Source organism: Anopheles moucheti, chromosome X, assembly GCF_943734755.1.
Source record: "Anopheles moucheti chromosome X, idAnoMoucSN_F20_07, whole genome shotgun sequence".
In the NCBI taxonomy this organism is placed as follows: Eukaryota; Metazoa; Arthropoda; class Insecta; order Diptera; family Culicidae; genus Anopheles; species Anopheles moucheti.
This window is the reverse complement of record NC_069142.1, coordinates 7,818,011-7,835,289: the sequence shown is the minus strand read 5'-3', so window position 1 is coordinate 7,835,289 and position 17,279 is coordinate 7,818,011. Positions and strand designations below refer to the sequence as shown.

The window sequence follows — 17,279 nt, the reverse complement described above, 5'->3', positions numbered from 1 at the left end:
TGAATCATGTCTGATTCATATCTGATTCATATCTGATTCATATCTGATTCATGTCTGATTCATATCTGATTCATGTCTGATTCATATCTGATTCATATCTGATTATTGTCTGATTCATGTCTGATTCATAAAGTTGATTCATGTCAGATTCACAAAACTGATTCACGTCAGATTCACAAAGCTGATTTAAGTCAGATTTATGAATCAAAATGATATTGATCTAAATTGATTGCTTAGCAGTACTTTTGTGCGACAGTTATAGATTTTATCGGAGAACCCTCCATGATTAGAGAACCCTGCATGCATAAGTGCATAATAAATCATTTGAGCAGAATCATGCATGGGAATCTTCAGGGTGGAGTCAGTCGAGAGCAGTTCGAGAGCTTCGAATAAGCAGTCGAGAGTCTTGAGGATAGAAAATCATCATTCAGAACCAAGTTCCTTTCTGATTTATGAAGTTGATTCATATCAGATTCATGAAGTTGAATCATGTCTGATTCATATCTGATTCATGTCTGATTCATATCTGATTCATATCTGATTATTGTCTGTTTCATGTCTGATTCATAAAGTTGATTCATTTCAGATTCACGTCTGATTCACAAAGCTGATTTAAGTCAGATTTATGAATCAAAATGATATTGATCTAAATTGATTGCTTGACTTTAAGCAGGACAAAAACAAAAATCATCTTACAACGGGTACGATTATCAGAATTTAACGTTAGTACAGTCACCAAAAAGGCAGAAAAAGCAGCAACCCTTAAACGAAGGCAGCAAAATACCGTGCATCGAATAAGTAATAGTAAGCACCACAGCTACTAGGTTGCTTAAAATTCGTCTAGCGCAATTGCTGGCCAAAATTAAACACACGCACTAGTGCCCCATCAGCAGCATTCACTGCATTCCACACCGGCAACAATGTCTGTGTGGTTGTGGAAAAGTGTTGCAAGCAGTGGGATAAAATTAATCCCCCGTGCACAGCTGATAAAACGTGCGAACGTGTGAGGATGCGCTCGCCTTCTGTATCCCCTCCCGCAAAACAACATGTGCCGTGGCACAACTGCAGCTACGGTACGGCACGATGGCGTTGCTACCAGCTGCTCACTACTGCAGTAGGCGACCGACGCAAACAACGAAAAACGAGATCTGTTTTCCCCTTTTTTTTCCATACCGTTGTGCTGTCTTACGGTCGGGCTCTGCTCCGTCTACCCGTAAGGTAGAAATCTTGATTGAATTAAAATATTTTATTCATGTAATTCAAGGTTGAATCTCTTCGGTAGGAGAGTTAGATTGTTTGTTTTTTTTTCTAAAGGTAATGATTCTTATTGGACGAGTTACACTCAACTAATGGAACTCGCCAAAAAAAAAAAAAACATTTCATAAACATTTCAACAGAACGATAGAGACCTCACATTCATGTTTACTTTAACAATTTTTTCACGTTTTTGTTTTTTTTTTAATTCCTTGCAGAAATCGAAGCGAGCTGGGAAGAATGGTGGACATACGATGGAATTTCAGGTAAGGACGGTACTTTTTACACCTTCTTCAAGGGCACCTTGTTGGACACTATGTTCCTCGCTCAAAAATAGCATTAGAGATTACGCCTTCACCACTGGAGCGATTGAAAATTCGAGTTCCTCTTCCATACCAATCGATGGGCCTGTCCTTGCCAGTGACGGAGCGCTACTACCTTTGCCGCAATATCCAAAGTACAACGCCCGTGGAACGCACACATGTGTTCGTTATGGGCCGTGTTCCAATCTCCCCCACCAGCCTCCTGATGGGAGGGCTTTAGTGGGTTATCCCCCTACATAACTTCTCCACAACCACTCATCTAACCCCACCTGCCACATATTACATGCTGAAATGCGTCCGAACAACGATGTGCAATGTGCCCATCAAAAACCTGCAAATAATAGCCAGCACTTCACGTCACTCGCCTGTCGGCGCTGTTTCTGGCCGGATGTGTTTTTGGGGTGGTTGGGTGGCTCGCCTAACAATCAGTCGCAAACCGTCCAACGGCCCGTTGTCGTGGATGTCGAACGGTTTGGGTTGCCATTTCCGAATTCACACCAACATATATACCCGTGAATGGAGACCATCTCCCCATAGCCCACCCCACACCACCACCCTTTATCATCCTCTTGCACCATAACCCAGACGGCAAATAAACAGCTCCCGCAACCGTCTGTCGCTGACTTGGATGACTGTTTCGAGTGTGCTCGGTTTGGGCTCGTTTCGCTCCCTCTATCTATTCCCCCACCCCTTCATGGTAATAGGGGTGGGGGGGTGGGTACTCACTGACAAACCACAGTCAAAACGCAGCAACGCAAGATGTTGATGCGTTCTCCAATAGCCCGTCGTAAATAACCCGAAACGTACGAAAGACTCCATTTGTCGCCGGTTTTGACGACGGCATCTATCGACGGAACGTGCGAGCGGTGCTGATGGCTGACATCGTCAATTACATCGGCCCCATCGGCCAACCGCGTGTGAGCAACAAATGCCCGTGTGGTGCCCGATAGCTATTGAATTTGCTATCATTCGCCGCGCTTTCGCTTTCCCAATCAATGTGCGACTTAAGAGTGATGATTGAAGCACACCACCCCCTCCCATGGGTTCCTTAACAAGCTACCCCTTGCCATATTGGGGTGAGATGATACTCAAGTATTCTGGGAGCACTTATAAATCGTAACTCCACTCGCTCGCTGGTGGTGGAAAATAATGAAATAAAATAATTATATCGACAGTGGTCGATGAGCAGTGTGCATTAGAGATGGCGCCAGCTAAGGCAAACCCAGCTGACAGCTGACCGGAAAAGATCTCTTACAGCAGCATTCACATGCCATTAGCATTTATTTTTTCCCTCCGCAATTAAGTGTTCCGGTTTACATATGAGTTTAGAACGGCTTTGCTCATAAAACGTGACGCAAAATGGGATTCAATGGCAAGACGCACATGGTGTTCCTTCCCACTGAAGAGTGTTCGAACGCGCTGTACGCTTCCGAGTAGCACTCCCTCTTCTTGTCACTAATGGGGGGGGGGGAGCTAAGCTTGAAACGAGTCGTTGCACGTTAGATTAAAACTGCTTGCACAGACCCAAACGAGATACAGCTGCACTTGTAACATCGTTGCATTTCAATTTCAAGTGCTCGGTGGTATAGAGTCGTACACGCTCGGGGTAATGGTAACCCAAAACTCGGGTATCGGCCTCCCCCCCTCCCCGGATTCCTAACCTTTATCCACCCCTGCCCCAACACTAAAAGGCGAGTGAAGGAAGAAAAAAAAACAACCTCAATGTACCACACGTGCCACTCATTCATTTCGTTCCGGTCCACGGTGGCACCGGAGGCGTGCTGCAATCTTGATCGCTCCCGTTTACTTTAGCGCTCGGCCGTGGTTTTATTTTTGTGCTGAATGTGCGCGCCCGTACACACACACACACACACACGCCCCGTACCAGTGCAGTGCATTTTGCGCGATGACCCTCGATTTCCTGCACCGGGCAACTCGTTTTTGGCCAGTGAATCGGAAACGGATTTTGCATGTCTAGCACAAATATGTCTTACGCTTCCCCCCTCGGTTTGTTACGCGGGGCCAGTCTTTCCGACTGCATGCAACCGCACCGTCTCCTCAAAAAGGAAAAAAAAACCGTGCGTCTCCATCCGTGCAGCAGTGAACCACCGGGCGTCTCCATCGGCGGTACCATTGGGCCACCGGGCGTCTCCATCGGCCGTAACGACGAGAGGGGGAAAAAAGGGACTGCGTCGGTACGAAGGGAATGAATTACAAGGTTTAGCGATGTGTGCTTTCTCGCTTCACACACAACTAACGGCATGTGACCTTTGCACAAGTTCGCGGGATGCTTGGTTTTGGAGGCACTGACAGCGTTAATGCCTGGCAGGTCTTCCCCCATGCGATGTGGACCGTGGCCTGCATTAAGCGCGAATTGAACAGAAACGAACACAAACGAAAGTGTGGGGAGCAAGAAAAACGAAAAAAAAAATCACACACATATACACTTACTTTCATATAATCCTTTTAGCGCTTCGCTTTATCCAGACGCCTTCAGCACCGGCTTTGCTTATCGGTACCGGCTCATCTTTTGCCCTGGCAAGCGCTTGTAATAAAGCGTGTGCGATATAATGCAAGGAGAAAAGGGGGAGGGTGAGAGGAGGCCGCTACCATCAATGCTTATGTCGGGCGTGGTGTTTACTTTGCCGGTGGTTGCGATGAAATTATCGTACCGGTGGCATCTTTATCAACAAACGCTGCTCGAGCTGAAGTGGGTTTCGTTCGGGTCGTTTCTCAAACTACCTTCCCTCACTCCCGCTTTCACCTCCGTCCGTGTGGGTCCGGTTTTGTTTGTGTCTTTCTTTTCTATTCGGGCGCGCCGCCTTCACATCACAAACGTGGTGGTGGTGTGTGGTGCTTGTTTTCCAATTTTCTTGCACGTTTTTCCCTCCCCCCTCCAGGCTCGGGGGGACACACCTCTGCACCAGCGTGATGCCTCAAGTGCCTTTGCTGCATTAAATCTTTCCGTGTCCCCCCGCAGGCTATGGTGGGGGTGTTCCATAGGGCTACCCCAGGTGTGTGCAGTACACCGTGCTCGTTTGGCAACACATGTTTGTTTTCACTTAGCATAAGTTGTTGTTCTGCTTAAGCACTTTTCTTGAAGGGTGGGGCCCTGATTTCATCGCCCGTGTCTTACGTGCGGCTCGAGAGCGCGTGTGTATACGTGCATTGTTTCATATTGGATTATCGAGCAAAGAAGGTCCACAAAGGCAACCCGTTCTTTCTGAAGAATTTTGCTGTACTCCTCTCTACTTTACCAGGTACGGCATGGAAGGAAAAAGTTGTTCGGCTATTTTAAGCATATTTAGCACAGCAAAGCTTGCTGCTGATAGGTAAGTGCGATAGGAAAAGTTTTGCATTTGTATTTGTATTGTGCCGTCAGGCACAATGCCCCTCGAAATTGATTGAAACAAAATCAAACACATTCGAATCTATTAGACACTGGTTATAAATGTGATCAAACAAGCTTCCTTCAATCACAATTAGCCAATTGCTTCAAATGGTACCAGGCACCGGGCGCCTCCATTTGTAAGGCACCAGGCGCCTCCATTATCGTGGAATAATAATTTCCTAAAGCAATTAGCAACACGAAAGGAGACTATTCACGTGAGATATTTTACACTTTGCATTGTACCTATATAGCCCTGCACACTTGGGGGGGGAGTGGGTGAAAAGTGCATTGTCATGCTCACTTTGAAACGATTTAATTCAATCGCAAAGGAACATCAGCACACTGCCACGTGCCGCCAATTCACCATTATCTTGATACCGTGAGTGTAAAGAATTAAATTTTGCGCACGAGTACCGTGGTACATGTGAGGCCACCGTTCGTTGGAAAAATTGCATTCATCATCCAACGCACACACACACACACACACCACTTCCGGCAGGGCCAGGAGGAAGATTCAAAGTTTGTGCCATGGCGGCAAAAAGCATCACAGGCATACTGCCGGAACCGCTTGCAGAAACAATGCTGCTACAGCTGGTTACCCAGCGTTACACTCACTCTACACCTCGTCGTGCTGTAGAATTTGCTCACCGTCTGCGAAATCGCAATTGAATGAATCCTTAAAAATGGAAGCCAAATTCCGGGCCAATCGACAGAAATATAATTTTCCACGGTACAGGAGAACAACATGGAAGGGAGCGGACAGGGGGACAACCTCAATTCGGGTTTTCTCGCCCTGCCATTTCGAGCTCTCTTTCTCTCTCTCTCTCGCAAACACAAATGGAATTGATAAATTTCCATTCTACCTACCAAGCCACGGGGCTTCGTTTTCATTTCAAAGGGGTTTTTTTTTCTCTCTCGGGGAACGAGAGTTCAACCAGCTGGTGGTTAAGGAATTTTACAAGCGCAAACCAAATCCTGGCGGCTTCGAGAGAATGCTCTCGGATTCATCTAAAGGGGTAAAGGGGGAAAAATAAGACCATCGTAAAGCAATAATTGCCTTTGACCGAACGCACAGCCAAAATTGGCCAACGGGACGACGACAGGAAGCGACTTTGCCTCACATTCTCCCCCCCCTCTTTCGAATTCCTTCCCAACCACCCTTCCCACCATTTTTCATACCTCGGGAGGGGGGGCATTCGTACAGACTTCAATGCCCGAAAACAAAGTCGCACACCCGCGCGCACCTGAAGAATAATGGAAGAATAGAAATATCCGCGACCAAGAGATTCGCCGCGCGCGTTTGCCAATAAAGCGCAGAATGGAGACATTTGGATGCCGGGTTTAGATTTTGCAAGCATTTGCACAAGAACGTGTCTGCTAATGAAATTGCGCACACCAAATGCCAAACAATTGTTGATCGTTTTGGGGGCAAACGGAACCTTCCTAATTTCAACAAAACACTTTTTTTATTATTTAACAAAACCATCCCTCGCGGTGGGGATGGATTTTGTCCCGAGCGCGATTGCATTAGCATCATTATTTGTAGAATAATTATGTTAACTGCACAATACACCGAAAAATACCACACCAAAGGATTTGAAGGCCACCCCCCCGTTGGGAGACCGTACCACGAGGACGAGACTTGATCGTGCCCGAACAGGCGGCTGACGCGAGCTTCCGTTGAGAGGGAGCCAAACAACAACGAAACGCTGTTATCCCCTCCCCCCACCCGGCACGGAATTTCCAATTCCTCCCACCAACCGAGACTAACTATCACCGAGGGGAACCGGCGGCAAGACACGGCCGGAACGCTCGCACAGTAAAGGAATTTAATTTGGTATTCGAAAACTTTGGCATTATTCTTCGATTCGCACCGGCTTCACTGCCCGGGGTTTTGCTGAGGTTTTGCTTGCTCGGTATGTTGTGTAATATTGTTGGAGTGTTTGTTTTTTTTTTGTCGCTATCTCTCTCTCTCTCTCTTTTACCTTTTGCTGCATCTCGCTTACAGCAGGCATCTTGAGTGGTTTAGTCCACAGGAGAGCGCACACTCTAACCCCGGGGGGCGGTTGCACTTTAACTTTTTTAAGCACGGCAAATAAAGTTCTTGCACAAAACTGCTAAGGATTCCCTCTGAATCCTTCCCCTTTCCGCTCACCCGCGTGAAGCTATTAGGATAAGAGAGGAAATGGATTTGTTTGCAATCGATTGACGGCAAAGGCTCCGTTCGGAGCCTGTACCTTCCCTCAACCGAGGTGATGATCTTGTTAAATGTTTATCGATTAAATTGAAGCGATTGAAGAAGGGGGAAGTTTTGCCCTACTTGGCAAATTGTTTCACTTCCGGTTTGGTCCAGCTATGTGAGCAAACGGTTTTGGATTAAAGGTATTCCGGTTAATAGATATATACTACTTAAGACTTCAACATCATCAACAAAAAATAAACCTATCTGCCCAATTAACTTTAAATTCCTGTTGAATGTCCTGTTGCAATAGTCCTATTCTTACAAAGCCGTACCAGCAAGTGGCAGTATCTATTTCAATCGCTGAAAAATAATCTACACCTGTGGTACTTGGGGGAAGTTCGTTTTGGTTTTACGCCCATATAGCCAGTTATGGCATGAGGAAAATATAAATGCGAGGGAACCCCTGAATATCCTAACAACCATTTTCCAAAAAAAAAAAAAAATCATGTTCTAGCGGTGGTGACCCGGTATATTTTTATCTGCTTTTGCTCAACTTTCGTTATCGCAGGACCCGCCTTTTGGGGACTCATCAACCCACAATGGAACATGTGCAACAAAGGACGCCGCCAGTCGCCGATTAACGTGGAACCGGAGAAGCTACTGTTTGATCCATACCTTCGATCACTGCACATCGACAAGCACAAGGTAAGTGTTTTCAAGTATGGGGAAGCCTCGTGTACGAAGAGTAGTGATGGGAAAGTTCCGAAAAAAATAAGGAACGGAACACTGAAGTTCTTTCGATAAAGAATTCTGATTACTATATTAATTTACTGATTGACGAATTGAATATGAAGCTGTATTAAAAACTCCAACTATATATTTTATGGAATTAACGCTAAAAGGTGATTGGTATGGTATGTTGCTGCGCGCCTGGTTCAAATTTTCATGGCAAGTTCCGCGTGAACCTGTTCGGTTCTAAATTTCCAAACCTAGTTCCGAACGCTCCTTTTGAGGAATGGAACGAACCCCTGGCTAGGTTCGGAACGGAATGCGCATTACTGGTAAAGAGTCCTTAGCTACTTGGTGAACTGAAACCTCCCACCTTCTCCTTCAACAAAAAACACCCAGCTGCAAAAGCAAAAGCAAAAAAAAAAACTCCTCCACCGGCAAAGAAGGATGATGATGCTTCAACGGTGGTGTCTACGCCACATAAGGTAGTGCTCGCGCGTAGTAGGCTTTCATGTGGCTTTGCTTTTGAAGAAAAAAATAAAAACGGATATTTTCCCGTTTTGGGGGGGCAAGATGATACCCGACAAAATCCCATTTCCATCGTTTATCGCCACTGCTATATAGCGTTTTGAGGTAAAGGACTTACAGACCGCAGATAACGCACCGGAGGCTCATTGATGCACCGCGCGGCGACACGTTCGACATGAATGAAACGTGAAAAGACCGAAGAGTTTAAGCTGTTGGAGGGTGGGTTTCAAGGAAGGACAAAGATTTACAGCCACATCCACCGGTACTACCCACCAGCTGTCTCTTATCGTTTCGTTTGCCTTTAACAAACCCCCTGTCAGTTACCTCGTTTAGTGTGAAGTTCTTGCCCCCCCCCCCCCCCCTCCCTGCCCCATTCCGAGACTACCCCTCCCACTCCCCGGAACCTGGTGTCCTTGTCCCTAAAATCGATTGAGAATATTGAATCACACCCGCGTACATCCGCATCCGGTTCGGTACACCGTCAATTTCAGTCCCACTTCACACACACGCGTGATAAGATAGTCTCGATACAGGAAAGGTGTAAGGATATGAGCAAGCGAAGAGAGATCCGAAGAAAAAAAAATTCAAAGCAAGAAGCTAACCAGCTGAATTACCATCCCTATTTCTAAAGATTGGAACCAGATTGGAACGCATTCTGTGTGTGTGTGTTCCCACACTGGAGCTGGAACTTTTCGCCGTAAAACTCACCCCCATCTTTTACACTCCACCGTTCACAGGGTGAGTACGAGTTCCGACTGCCCCTGGAGGCGCGTTAGGGCTGTTAGGGGAGTCGCGTAAATTTGATTATGTATTTTGAGACAGTGTGTGTGTGTTTTTTTTTTTTGGTTCTTCATTTTGTTGTCTTCACCTACATTGAAGTCTTCGAAATTCAGTTCGCAAAACAAAACAAAACAACAACAAAAAAAACCCTGGGACGAAAAAGTGGTGTTGCGTGTGTTTTTTTTTGCCCTGCTCCATCAACAACGCGCGTTATGGAGCCAGGATAGACGGAATCTTTTTTTTTTGCTTTCTTCTCAGGGAAATGGGTTTGAAGATGTTAAAAAAAAAAAAATAACAAGGAAATACACGAAACAAAAATGCACAAAAACGAATCAACACAGATTCCTTTAGGGGGTTTGTGGATTGGCTGTAGTGAAATCCTTGTCAAGGGCACGTACACGGCGCGCGGGGTGAATGTGGAAAGGGGTGGCGCTTCCGTACTGTTTTCCGTGCGTTCAGTACCGGGGTGGGTATTTCCATGTCTTCCCTATTCTTCCTCCCAACCCCAAACACGCATCCCAACAAAAAAACCACCCCAGTCACCCCTTAAGATGCGTGACAATCGCAACTGAGTGGAAAATTTGGAGCAAGACAAACCAAACCTCCTTTGAAAAACGGTAGACCAGAAGAAAACTGCCACAGTAGTAACTGCATTAAACCACATCAAAATACACACACACAGAGAGACAAATACACCACTCGGTACAAAGCAGAAGGAATATATCATTGCTGTAAGGTAAATACTCTCCAAACGCTGGGCCAACGTTCGGAAAATCTCTGCCCCCCCCCCCCCCCTTTTTCACGTGCCAACATTTACAATAAACAGCAAGCGTAACGATTTTCTTCTCACATTCAAACGCAGAACACCCCACCACCCAGAAATCAGTTTGCGAGCATAAAAGTCGTCATCATCGTCGCCCCCTTTTTTGGGGCGAGACGAAAAAAAAAGAAAAAAGAACGGCGTTGAAAGATGACGATGGCAACAGCCGAGAAGGAAGCAAAACACGACGGTATTCTAAGGGGTAGATAGGGGGGGGTATAAGGGTTGCGAGGGTAGAGGAAGGGCGGTAAATGCCGGTGAATGAAAACAGCATTCAATGATAATAAAATTTCAGCAATGAAATGAAATTCATAACAACCTGAAAATGAGCACTCATTCGGATAAAAGCAACCGCCATAAAAAGGGTCCTTCCATTGCACTTGCTCCATTGTCGTGGTGGTGGTGTGGGGGGGGTGTGCTGCTTCCGGTACGGTGTGCGATGTTCGTGTGTGTGTGTGCGAGAAGGAGAGGATTGAAAACTTTTAGCTTGATGAAACCATCCGGCATCGAGGCATGGTTCTATTCCTGTTTTTGTCTTTCCTCCCCCAACGTTTAGAGCAGCTACCCCATCTTTCGCATCAACACCTTCGTGACAGACAAGACACAATGGAATAAATCGGTGTGTTTGGGTGTGTTTTTGTGTGTGTTTCTCTTTACTATCTTACGTTCCACTCCTTCGCCGGTCGATCTAGGGCTGGTTAGGTAGAGTTTTCATTTTGTTTCTTCATTACTTTTCGGGTGTCCGTCCGGTGAATTCAGAATTCTCGTCGGGAGTTTTTTCTCATAGCTTCCGACTCGCGATACGGTAAATTAAAACCATTTTAACTGGAATAGCATAGCGCTTGTTCATCTCTGAGCTGGCCCTCCGCGCACATAATGGTGAATGATTTACTTTATTGATGATGATGATGATGAAGCCCACCACATACCCCTGCATTGAATTGAGATATTCGAGCTATCCGTCGGTATTTGAATACATCTAGCTAAACGAATAGGTGTTTGATCAAACATTATGACATAGACATACGATTTCCACCACCCAAAAGCAGGTTGTGTTCATCTAAACCTTTATGTCAATCTTCAACCAAAGCCCATTGAACGCGCGCGGGTCTCAAATAAATGCAGTCACATTCTATTTATTTTTTCTTAAATTTATTTACTTCTTGTGCATTTCAAATTTTAAACACAAAAAAAAATCATCATCATCATCTTTTGGTTAGTTAATTGGCGGGCTATGTGTCAACGGTCAACGGAAATATTAGTAATACCTCGAGCGTAACAATCCATGCGTAAACGATTTAGCACATGTAGACGAACACTACTGAAGCGACTGACCGTCAACCTTGGGTTAGCACGAAAGTTCGCCTAGGATTTTATAAAAGTGGATTTTGGCAGTCGAAATACAGGTTCAGATTTGAAACACGCACATTGAAACATGCAACATTAAGATTCAGCACCGCCCAAAGAGAATGAAAGAGGACTGGGCTGAGTGCCGTGAGAGTCAAAAGATCGCGTGGATGACTGATTGAGATCAGTAAATCAATATACAGAGACAGAAGATGCGGGATCAAATTGACGAAGAATAGGTCAAATTAAATCATAAGAAAAAGGAAACGATGATAATCAGGAACACTTATCAAACATTATGTGACACATTCGGCTAACAACATGATCATAGCCATTTCAGAACAAGACAGAAATCAAATTTCAAAATAAACAAAGATCACGGTATACAGTTTTTATGACATACGGCCGGTATACTGCTACATTCCGTTGCAGATATCGGGCACGCTGTACAACACCGGCCAATCGTTGGTCTTCCGGGTGGAGAAGGACACCAAACAACATGTAAATATTTCCAGCGGTCCACTCGCCTACCGGTACCAGTTCGAGGAAATCTACTTCCACTACGGTACGGACAACAATCAGGGCTCGGAACATCACATCCACGGGTACAGTTTCCCCGGTGAGGTAAGCTAACATTTCCGCCTATTTTTCGTCTGTTCTTTTTGTACTTTCATTTTTGTTTAAGTAGATTTCTAGTGTGATTTAGTATTCTCAACTGGCAAAAAGAAGAACTTCGACACGAGCCACTCAGACGATCCCAAAGAACTCGAGCCATTTTTGTGGACGATTTAAAATTTATATTAAATACACTGCTCACCGCATTAAAGAGTGAATTAAACAAGAATTCTCCAAGATATTCCCCACCAAATAAATGCACCTGAAGGTATACAACTCGCACAACAAAATTAGCCTTCTTAATTAACAAGACTCTGCGTTTGTTGTGGGGCGCGACTTTCCATTTCCCACCAGGTCTTGTAGTGACTTCTTCCAACAGGCAAAGAAACACATCCTCAACCACAAAGGAGTTTGCTCCACCTTGCAGCTCGCACAGAGTCTCGTTCTGCTTCATTATCTGCCAGTGTCAGGTGCTTTTACGTGCGCCCTTTCCTGTGATCCCGTTGCTACCTGTGCAGTACTTTATCTTAGCCTTTGCGCTCTCGGAGTGTTGTATGTATGCAGTGAGTTTGAATGCAGTTGCATGTTAGCTGCAGACAACCCCTGTCTGGGGAGAGAAAAAAAATCGAAAAACAAACAACTCCCCACAACAGCATAAACAAATAGAATTGGAAGTACCAACTTTAAAGCCAGATTTTAGCTTCACACAACCATGTGTTATATCTCCCTCCGATGCTCCCAACTTTTAGCAGCTGCTGGAGGGCACAGATGGGGTGGTGGGGAGAGGCCCTATAAACTCGTTATGTAAATAAGTTTCACGTTCGCACGTTTCCGGTGCCACTGCCGGTGGCAAACGCGACCGACCGAGCACACCATTATGACATTCTTCTCGCACCCGGGATGGAAAAACCAGGGCGTGAGGGGGTGCCGAGTGTCGCGTGTTGCATCTAACAAATACTACCCGTGCGCGCGCGAGTAGTCCTTATCGTGATTTCGTTTTGCTTTGCGAACGGCACAACACATCGCGCGATGTCTCTCATTTTCTCCCTCCCAACAAATAACCGTTGTGCTATTTTTCTCGAGGTTTTTTTGTTCTCTTCTACCTTATGGAGAAGTTTAAAATTGTTTCACCATCTCCACATCGTCCCCTCCTTTATCATCCGGTAGCGATGAACTCCACCCTCTCCAAGAGATTCCCCGCACTGGGGAAAAAGCCGTACCAACCCCAACACTACTGACCCCATCCGGAGCATAGCAAAAGGCCAACATGGAAAGGAGGGGGGGGGGGGGGGTGAAACATCGTAAAAATTCCTTCCCGGAAGTGAAACCGCTTAACTCCAGCCAACAAACCCCTTCACAGCAGCTGTTTGATGCCTTCATAAAGGTGCCCGCTTATTACCTTTTTTCCCTCTTCTTCACTCATCGTAAGGTTCCTGGGCTTCCGAAGCAAGGCATTCCCATTGCCGCACTGATTGGGAAAACAAATCTTAAGAAACCTTGTTAAGTCAATGCCGCAAGCAAGAGGGTGTTGTTCTTTTTCTTTCGCCTTAAAAATCACCTTAAAGTGGATAATATAAGGCGAACAGGGAGAATGGAATAAAGCCAGCAAAAAAAAAAATCTTACAACAATCACTCCAAATAGCCGACGGCAAAAGAAATGAATGACCGGAAGAATATGCCTGTTTATGTGTGTGTGTGTGTGGAAAGGGCTGGTCAATGTTAATAGTGTGTAATTTTATGCAAGCGAGTCATCTTGTTCGATAACGCATCATCGTACAGTACGATAGGCGGAATGAAGTTACTTTAGAAAAGGGGTTGTTGTGGGTGCTAGGTGACGGAAGTTAATGTCTGCCATTTTTTTCCCCAAAAAAGGTAATAGTTTTCGGTCAATGGACCGTGTGCGTGTGTGTGTATCGCTTGTCGTTTTTCCCTCCAGATTGCGCGACGAGCGGACCAAGCACAAGCCACCATTTTGCCATTTCCAACTTCCGTGTGGTATAAAATGGCCAACCGACCGGGTTGGTGGGTGGGGAAGGGTGGGAGGAAAACTGTTTTAACGATTATGACTTCCCGCTTATCGGTGGCTTTTTATCGGGTTTGCTAACGTTGATTTCTCCTCACCAACACCCATGTCGGTTTTCATCCCCCTTCTCACATGGTAAGGGTAAGTGTTATTTTTTTTCGTGTTCAGGGGTGTGGTGGGTGGGGGGGGGAATGTTTGGTAGCTCATATCGACATACAGGCGCTTGCATTCGCCTGTTCTTTCTGTTTCCCGATAGTTCTTCTTTCATCCCCCTTCCTTCCACCATAACCCGCGGTACAATCAACTTCCGGCCAAACCTGCCGATGGATGCAGCTTGTGTTTTCATTTTACATTTTTATTATCTACCATTTCTTTGCGAGGGGAATAAGGGGGAGGGGAGGGGGCTTTCTCGTCCTTTTATACGCGCGGGGAAATCCGATTTTCCCGGTGGATGGCTGGAGGGTGTCCATTCCGTTTTCTTTCCTTTTCCTTTCCTTTTTTTTCTGAATGCTCGATTTTCAACGTTCATGACCACCAATAATGGACACAAATCGTATACAATTGTGTTGTATGTGTACCGCCGTAGATTCAGCTGTACGGTTTCAACAAGGAGCTGTACCACAACATGTCCGAGGCACAGCACAAGGCCCAGGGCATCGTCGGTATTTCGCTAATGCTGCAGATCGGCGATACGCCTAATCCGGAGCTGCGGATAATTACCAGCGCCTTCAATAAAGTCCTGTACAAAGGTAAACCCCAGACCAGAAACCTTCTCCATTATTGCGTCCTCGCGATTAATTCCCCCTGGTCTTTCCACCCATCCACCCCCCCGCCCCCCTTCTCTATATTACATCGTTGCGCTACCACTAATCGGCCGACAGGATCTTCCACGCCGATCCGGCATATCTCGTTGCGATCGTTGCTGCCGAACACGGAACAGTACATGACGTACGAGGGTTCGACCACACATCCTGGCTGCTGGGAAAGTACGGTTTGGATTATCCTCAATAAGCCCATCTACATCACCAAGCAGGAGGTAAGTGTGTGTAATGGCAAAGGTGGGACGCAAAACCCTGCAAGTTAAGTTGCAGGCGAGAACAAGGTGTTCATCTACACTGGAACTCACCTACGCGAATGTACGTGTGAAGTAAAATCTATCTCTTTCTCTCTCCCTATCGTGTTTTTCATTCTCCTTCCTCGACCTTTGCGGGCTGCCAGCTCTATGCGCTGCGAAAGTTAATGCAGGGCTCGGAACAAACGCCCAAAGCACCGCTAGGCAATAATGCTCGGCCGCTGCAAGCGCTACATCACCGTACCGTGCGGACCAACATCGACTTTGCCAATACGGGCGTCAGCAAGGTGAGGACTATCACCCCCTCTCAAACTTCTCCCCTTTTTCTCCTCCCTCCCCTCTCCCATCATTCCAGCAAATGAGAAGAACAGATTAATCTCCGCCATTTCGCTTCATCTCGAATCATGCAGTGGGCTGCGAGCTCCTGCTTTTCTTTGCTTTGGTTTCTTTTATAATCCCCGTTTTTCTTCTTTTTCTTCTGTACTTCGTTTTGGGCTCTCCATCTCGCGCAGACACAAAGCTGCCCGACGATGTACAAAGATATGTACTACAAGGCGAACCGCTGGACGTCCGAGATATCGGCGCGTGGCCGCGAACGAGGGCTTCCCGACGTAGAGAGCGTGTTCCATTCGCTTCCATAGTGGCACCAGGGTCCGTTACGTGGTGTACCGACAGCCCGAACGCATCACCAGGCTGCTGCGCGCCACCGGCTAGGGAGCAGCAGTGGGATGATGGCAGCAGTGCGCGCGGACTGACGTGTGACTGCTGCTACTGAGGGGGGGGGGGGGGTTGTGGGGGTGGGATTTTTCTACCGTTCCAATACCGTACGTATAGTAATGCCTTTCCCTCGCCCACCCCGAACACCCCACATTTCGTTTCGCCCTCTTTACTCGTTTACATGCTAACTCTCCTTATCTATAGGGCAGCAACAAACAAGCGTTAGTGGAATTATTAAGCAAAAATCAAACAAAAAAAAACACACACACACACACAAACAAAACAAAATTAAACCATTGCCTATTATACAGAAGCATATACTTATAAATACACATACGCATATGCATAGAAATGCCTACTCCAATAGTGAAACAAATAGAATACTATGAAAATAACACGAATGCAAAACACAACAGAAGCATCCACCAGCAAAAAAAAAGGTATACCTTGGCGTACCATGGTGTACTCTTCCGCAAAGCGCTCATTATAGCAAACACTTCATTGCTTCGAAAGCAGCCGTAATTGTAAACTAATAATTAATTCTTATGATATGTCTACGAATGGATGCCAAACATGATCCATAGCAGGACAGGACGGACGGAATGGTGACGAGGGCGGATCATTAACCATGTAAACAAAGAAAAGGTCATTCATACAAAACCTTCCTCGAAAAAAATTAAAACAAAAAAACAAAAGCAAAAATAAAACAATATGAGAAAGGTCTTAAAAGGAAGGATAAGATAGTAAACTATTATTAGCAGAGAAATATAAATCGATTTGTTTGCCAGGCCAGATAAGGCTGGACCGGGCGCGGACAAGGCAAACAAACCGAACCGATCGATACATAATGGAAGGAAAATTGGGAAATCTTGTTTTCTGTTTTCTTTTTACGCCTTTTTGCAGCGTCCTTGTGGGTGCGCCGGGGGGGGGGGGGGGGAGGGGGTAGGAGGGTTCCAGCAAAACCAAAAAAAAAACAAAAAGGAAAAACAAAACGGCAAGAGCGCAAAGTCGCCTCTTTCCAGTGGACAATAATGATAAAAAAAAATGGAAATGTGAAAACAAAAACTGGCGAAGAAATGCATCGTGTGTTTGGGGTGGGGGTGAGGGTTGGGGACAATTTTCCCACCATAATTCAGGGTGAGCGGAGCGGAGGGAAGGGTGGAGAGAAGCAGAATGTACAGGTTGCAATGCCTTGCTTACAAAACAGCAGCGAAAAGCGAATAATAGCTGCTCATTAAACGATTTATGTTATGCAGTTTGCATAACTTTGCGACTATTTAACAGAAAGGTGTTACCCTCAATGTATCAAAATCCAAAATCAACGATAATGTGCGCCGAGCTACGGGATGTTTGTGGAGCTTTCTAGAGTGGAAAGTGGATGGAACATAGAACAAGGAACGGAAAAACTGAGCAAAACTGGGCACTCACTCACTAACAAAACGAAAAACAGTCACCCAAAAATTAAAAATAAAAAAAAAATACACACACACATACACAC

At 45.8% G+C, this 17,279-nt stretch overlaps 1 protein-coding gene across 1 annotated transcript in view; it reads left to right on the top strand.

Annotated features, from left to right (window-relative positions):
- Positions 1-15,823, top strand: part of LOC128306984 (carbonic anhydrase-related protein 10) — a 35,732-nt gene extending 19,909 nt beyond the window's left edge. Inside the window, exons 2-8 of the mRNA XM_053044674.1 lie at positions 1,473-1,520; positions 7,719-7,855; positions 11,787-11,978; positions 14,579-14,741; positions 14,874-15,028; positions 15,211-15,351; positions 15,577-15,823. Of these exons, the coding sequence (XP_052900634.1) occupies positions 1,473-1,520; positions 7,719-7,855; positions 11,787-11,978; positions 14,579-14,741; positions 14,874-15,028; positions 15,211-15,351; positions 15,577-15,705 (965 nt within the window). The 3' untranslated portion in view covers positions 15,706-15,823. The remainder of the gene's footprint in view (positions 1-1,472; positions 1,521-7,718; positions 7,856-11,786; positions 11,979-14,578; positions 14,742-14,873; positions 15,029-15,210; positions 15,352-15,576) is intronic.
- The last annotated feature ends 1,456 nt before the right edge of the window (positions 15,824-17,279 follow it).